The 6,549-nt window shown below is 36.1% G+C and overlaps 1 protein-coding gene across 15 annotated transcripts; it reads left to right on the top strand.

Annotated features, from left to right (window-relative positions):
• Nucleotides 1-3,792: 3,792 nt before the first annotated feature.
• Nucleotides 3,793-6,549, top strand: LOC106765833. 15 transcript variants are annotated; one of them, XM_022783421.1, is made up of 6 exons: nucleotides 3,793-3,998; nucleotides 4,089-4,207; nucleotides 4,410-4,467; nucleotides 4,947-5,006; nucleotides 6,054-6,094; nucleotides 6,347-6,549. In XM_022783421.1, exons 1-5 carry the CDS (start codon nucleotides 3,865-3,867, stop codon nucleotides 6,061-6,063), a joined length of 381 nt encoding a protein of 126 aa, XP_022639142.1. In that variant the 5' UTR covers nucleotides 3,793-3,864; the 3' UTR covers nucleotides 6,064-6,094; nucleotides 6,347-6,549. The 15 variants fall into 15 exon arrangements, 11 of the variants coding, with proteins under 11 accessions (XP_022639142.1, XP_014506071.1, XP_022639139.1 ...); XM_014650585.2 differs by having other exon boundaries at nucleotides 4,410-4,422; XM_022783418.1 differs by lacking the exon at nucleotides 6,054-6,094.

Raw genomic sequence — 6,549 nt, forward strand, 5'->3', positions numbered from 1 at the left:
CACTTTTCAAATTAAAAGTATACGAAACCTTCCAACTTTTAATTCACATAAGCATTCCAATTATCTGGCTTAATATTCAATTTCAATTCACAAAATAATTTCCATTTAATGCACAACAATGTTAAAAAAATAACACGCTACAGTAAGATTGCTTTACTGTGACAACAATGCTGCAACAGTAAAGTTGCTTTCAAATAGAATTACGCACCGAATAAAAACACAAATGTGCAATGCAACACCTTAATGCAACAATAAATAAAAATTGGCTTCCAGACGAATTCAAACAATCATCTAAGAGCAAAAATTGCTTTATGTCAAATCAAAATTTTGTGCACCAGAAACCAAGTTAAAAAACCCCGCATAACCCCTTGAATTTCCACGACTGGAGTTGTAATATTAAAGTTGCTTTAATGCAACAATCACAATAATAAAACAAAAGGAACTTGCGGCTTCAGGGGTTAAAAGTAATTCACGTTCCAGGTGAATGAAAATCACGTGAATTGTTTCTATCATGCAGAATTTTAATTTTGATTTAGCCTTTGTGAATCAAATTCACGAAATAGTGAATTGCAATTTTTCTTTTATGCCAACAAAAAACAATTAAACATCTGAAAATTTAAAATCCCTAAATTTTACAATTCAAAAAATTAGGGTTTTAAAATTGGGAACATTACCATTCATGGAGAATCATAAAATTCAGAACCAGGCTTTGATACCACTTGTAAGCAATTCTTTAATTTTTCAATTGAATGAAAATTAAGTCAACAAGATCTTGAATTTTCATGATACTCACAATTCCCATATACACAGTAAAGGAGAACTAACCTGGATCCATTGTGCACTTCTTCCTGTCAAAAGTTATCTCTCCTCTTACTCCTCTTTAATGCCTTCTTGATGATATAGAAGTTGTCAAGGAAAGTTTTCTCTGTTAAAGTCACAGTTTCTATGTCTTTCCTGAGAACGATACGTACTCTCTTTTCTTTTCTTTTTCAGAAAAGTAACTATTGTCAATCTTAGTCAAAACTTTTCCTCTTTTATGATATTTTAATTAACCTTAATAAAATACCAAAATACCCTTTTGGAGTGAGAAGAGAGGGATTAATTTTAATAACTCTAAAATAATCCCAATAACTTTAATACCTTATATTCTAATAATCATCACATTAGAATCTTTACATCAAAGTTATATTTTACATTACATGAACCAATGTTAATTATTAATATAATTTAACAGGTATCAGAGTTATGGTCAAAGCCTATCCTAGCGATATTTCTTGTTTCTTGGGCATTTCTATTCCACCCGTTATCGGGCCGTATTGTACCACCCAATTTCTACTATCACGCACGAGATGTCTATACCTCAGCCTGAAGGGGATGTGTTGGAAGTCCCACATCAACTAGAGACAAGGCCAATATATATATATATATATATATATATATATATATATATATATAAGTAGGGATGACAATGGGTCGGATCGGGCACGGATAGTGCGATACCTGAACCCGACCCGCATGTAAAAAACTATATACCCGTACCCGCTCCGTTACCCGTCGAATACCCACATAAAAAAAATNCGCGGATGTTTTCCAACTCGCGGATACCTNTTGGATACCCGTTTTAACCCAATAATACTTTAAAAAAATAATATTTTATTTGTTTGTTTTTTAAAGATGGACATATACAAACCTTCAATGGGCCAAGCCCAAACCCTTCATCAGGGTTTCTTTNTTCGNAGGAGTCTTCATTCTCCTCCCTATCTGGTGTGCGGCGCGTACAGGAGAAGTCCCTGGCAGCCTCAGACAACTTTTTCTTCTCCATGAAACGAGCTCGATTAATCCTTTTTTCCTCTGAAAGATGAAACAGAAACAGAACAAATCGCAGATCCAGCGTCTCATCGCCTCNAAGCTGCCACCGTCGCGCCTCACCGCCTCCAAGCTACCATAGTTGCGCCTCGCCGCACCACGACAAAGGGAGTTCGCTCCCGATCCAAGAAGAAGAAAGGAGGAACGCCTCCCTGAGTTGCGCTTTCGCTGCTCCACTNGCTATGTTCTCGCCGCGCCATCACTCCGTCATCGCCGCTGTGAGGTTGTTGCCTCTGCTCAAGACGCAGATCTTCCTTGTCCCAGCATTGGATCGTTCGCGGTGGAGAGAAAAGGATAAACTTCAAGCTTCTTCTGGCTTTAGTGTGATGAAGGAGATGAAGAAGAAAGAGAATGATTGAATGAGCCTTGTTGTGACCCTTTGAAAAGAAACCCTAGAATTCTCTCTTTGTCTCTAGCGGCAATGTAAATGTAGGAGAAAAGAATTTGAAATTAGGGTTTGACGACTTAGAAAATAATTTAAAGGGGATAAATAAAGGGGGTAAAATTGACATTTCGTTTTGCAGACGGGTTGCGGGTACCCGCGGGTACGGATAGTGTGATATCCGAACACGATCCGTTAACAAGCAGGTATTAAAATACTCGCTACCTGCGGGTACTAAATATCCGTTGCGGATTTTATCCGCGGAAACCCGCAGGTATGGGTTTTTTTGCCATCCCTATATATAAGTGATGTGCAAACCTCACCAGGACATGGAAATTGTTTGTCTCTTTATGACATCTCTCAACAAACGTCAATATCAAACCTTTGTTGGCGTAATCGTAAGAAATATCACATAGATACATCGTTCAATAAATTAACACAAAATGTTGAATAGTCGAATGGCATGTTCTAAATTTGTTTAATTTTTTTTCCACGAGAGACCAACTTAATATCCCTTTGGTCCAACACAAAGCAATTAGATATAAAGTTCAAACAACTCATGAGCCATTAAAATTCAAGTACAATAATAATTTGACCTTGCCACAACGCACATGCAACGTTATCCACATAGCTCGTCAAGAGTGATGTTTCAAGTGAACCTCTTGAAAATCCACCTACTTCATTTTTTCTTGAACAACATTCTCGTGTTACTCAACAACAACATCTTTTTGCTCAATAACATTCTCATACACCTCATGAACATCAACATCATGTAATATCCTAACTTCTTTAGGGTGACTCTTTTTACGAGTTGATATTGTAGGTCTCCTTCTCTCTTCGTCTTGTGAAGATCCCCAACTTGATATGTAGATACACCTTATGTTCTTGTTAAGTGAAAAAATTGATCAAATATTTAAACATGGATAAAAATATAAAAACACAAAATATAGAAACCATATTTTGAAATTCAAGAAAGACTTAACTACATTTTAAAATTCAGGAAGATTTAATCCGATTTCATATATGGTTTTAAATCTGGTAAATCCTTAATTGGTTTTTGAAATCCAATATAAACAATCATCATCGGATTTTGAAAAAAAACATACAAAATTGTCTATATACATTGTAAAATTTAAATGAAAATTAATAAATCTCAACGTAAATGATCGTGTATCTATCTTGTTAATGTAGTGAGAAGGAAAGTTTTGCAATAGCTAGGATGATATGCAAAATTAGAAAGGTAAAAAGGAAAGAGGTGAAAATGAAAGAGGTGTAGGGTGCTTGCGTGGTGTGTTAAGTAAAATTTTGAAACATAAGTAAATGATGTGATTATGCATTTTAATAGAACAGAGAAAAAGTTAAAAAATTACCCTCTTCATCTACCAGAAGGTTAATTCTGGAATTAAATGAAATTTTGGAAATGCAGAAAGAAGGATTTAGAGGTGCAGGAAGAGGCCCCTTAAAGGACGGGAGAGGTTGGGCTCAACCTGTCAAAAGGCCCAATACTTTTAATTTCGAAGAAAATAGATAAAATTAAAATAATCTCATAAAAAGAGGCAAAACCCTAAACCCTTTCTGCGCTGTTCTGTCTCCTCTTCCGATCTGATCTATCTTCAATGGCTTCCGCCTGCAGCAGAATTGCGCAACGAACGTTAATTTCGTCTGCAAAATCCGTCATTAAGTCCAATGTTCGAGCTTCTTCCAAACCAACTTCAACTTCCGTTCCTCTTCGACAATCCTTGTTGACCAGGTTTCCCTTCCATCTACGACTCTCGTTTCTGTTCCTAATCGCAAAACCTCTGAAATAATCCATTTCTTTGTTGTGGTTGGTCTGTGACAGGATATCGCCGGAACTGAGATGCGCACAGTCGCTGTTGCCGCTGCACAGTGCGGTGGCGGCAGCTAGAATGACTTCTTGCTTGAGCGTAACTTCCAGAAGCTGCCGAGCGCTTTCTCAGGGTACTCTCTGCTGCACCTCTCCCGGCCTCTAATACTTTCTTTTTCAAAATTATACGCAAAGTGTGAGTAGCTTCTTTGCTTCTCCGATTGTGTTATTCTTTCGATTTTCTTTCTCTTTCCATTTCTGAATAAATTGTTTTGAGCAAACTACAACAAATAATACAAAACCTAATACGTTTATTCTATTTCTTTGTTTTACTAGGACCCATGCTCTGGTATTTCTCGTATGTAATTGAAAGTATTTCATTGGAGTTTAATTGGCGAGTTTCAGTTTCCAAACTTATTCAAAAGGCTGTAGTCTTTTTGCTTCTTGTTAAATTTTAGCATCATTTGGCCTCTTCATGATACTATTGCATCAAATGTGGGTAGTTGATACTAAATGATGTATGGAGAATGAACCCAAAAAAAAAATGCAATACAGATATTTTAGCCAAAAAAGAGGGCGCAGGGAAGTTTAGAATTAGGAAGCTATAGATAATTAAGCCAGCCGTTATCGATACTAAGCTAGATAATTTGTTCTGACGATAGCATAATTTCAGCATGCCGTGTCTAATCAAGAATGTAAGTTTTTTTAGTCCTTCAGACGGCATTGTGTGGCTTAGTAACCTACAGTTTATAGAGTTGGGGTGTTATGGTTCAGTAGGTTTACGGAAAACAATTGGAGGCTGTGAGTAAGAAGTAAATAGTGCTTTAACCAGGAATTTTGTCGTTAACTAACTGTAAAATTTGGTTCCTGCAGGCACATAGTAATTTGGATTTTGCGGGACAAGCCAATTATGGCGTACTGCTTCATTATCAAGTATGAAATAATTAGTGTTTGTTTAACATAGTGTAATCTCTTCAACAAATATTAGAATGACTTCGATTTCTGCTATCTTTAAAACAAAGTCTGTTGGCAGCTTCTGCAGATATTTGAAGTCTAAATGGATGTCCTTTGTGATAGTGTCGTCGTTTTTCTTTTTGTGTGGGAAATGAAAATGTGAGGGAGAAAGAAGTTAGAGGATGAAAATGATGGACATATCTTGTATAATACTATAAAGTCTATATTCATTGGCATTTTCCATTTCTCACACTCTCTTCTCTCGAATATTTCCTAAGAAAAGGAAATAATGATGTCCCAGTTTTCTATATAATAAATCGATGATCTGTGTTTTCTTTGACACGTGTATTCTCACTCTCCAATCAGTAAAAACAGTGTCAAATGAGTGTAGGTATGTCAACCTACCGGTTTACTACATAATATGGTGAGCTGGCAGTCCTCTATGATTTTTAGAAAATAGCCATTTCATTTACATATAAAGCTTTTTGTTAATGATTTCAACTCATTACCTTGATCTTTTATACTCTATCTATTGTACACTGTAACCTTCATTGCTAGGGTGATGAGCTCGACGAATTTAAATAATTAAACATATAAGCACACAAACTGTTTCCTGTTGAGTGATTTGTAATTGAGATTCATGGAATTCTGGACGAAAGTCACCCTCAGTCGGGACTCGAGCGCATTAGCACCCGAGCTGGAAATACCATTCCCTAACTAATCACGTTTGTAAATAATGCATGTCTTTGTGTTAACATGTTTTTGTGTTAACAATGATTTGTTGGATTAAGTTTTCATCAGTGGTATTAGATAGTTGAAAAAACAAACGGAAGGCCTTATATTGGTACGTAGGGAAATTGAAATTAGGCAGTGAATTGGGCATTGGTGCAATGGATAATTAAAGGACAGTTATGATAGCCAATCAGACTCTTGAATGCAAATATTTGTCTTAAGTTTATGATATTTTGACTTTTCACTTTATAGTAATTAAATATAACACGATAACATAACTGCTACTTTCATCAGATGGAATTGATGGGACGTGAGACATGCATGCTGTTTTTAAGGTGTGGTATTTTGTCTTTGCTGTCCGAATAGTTTGGACAATCATCTTCTCTATTAGCATGTCTATCAGTTTGTGCTTAGAACATATGTTTAGACATGGTGTGAATGCCATATGAACAGAGCTTATAAATTTCATTGACCATAATTACCCTTATTGACCTTGACATCATTACAACTGCCTTTACAGGCCTTTGATTTATTTAGTGTTTTTTTAACTCAAGCATGTTACTAACCGTGTCTTTATTTTATTTTAGAGCTTGGTTTATCAGTGCCAAGGTGAGACCTGCTACAAGAGAGATTGAAGAAGGCCTTGTGTTTTTGAGGATATCTAGATGATTAAACCCTAATGCGCGCGCAGTAAGCAACACTGTGATTCTTTCAGTCTGAGAAAATGAATATCTGCTGAATAAAAGATTCTCGCCCTGAATTTTACATTTATTCACTTGCCTTCCTCGCT

Source organism: Vigna radiata, chromosome 7 (genome assembly GCF_000741045.1).
Source record: "Vigna radiata var. radiata cultivar VC1973A chromosome 7, Vradiata_ver6, whole genome shotgun sequence".
NCBI lineage: Eukaryota > Viridiplantae > Streptophyta > Magnoliopsida > Fabales > Fabaceae > Vigna > Vigna radiata.

Coding starts and splice junctions, on each gene's coding strand:
- LOC106765833 (XM_022783418.1), top strand. CDS start 3,865: ATGGCTTCCGCCTGCAGCAGAATTGCGCAACGAACGTTAATTTCGTCT. Junction 3,999..4,088: donor CGACAATCCTTGTTGACCAG/GTTTCCCTTCCA, acceptor GGTCTGTGACAG/GATATCGCCGGAACTGAGAT. Junction 4,468..4,946: donor ATTTCATTGGAGTTTAATTG/GCGAGTTTCAGT, acceptor TGGTTCCTGCAG/GCACATAGTAATTTGGATTT.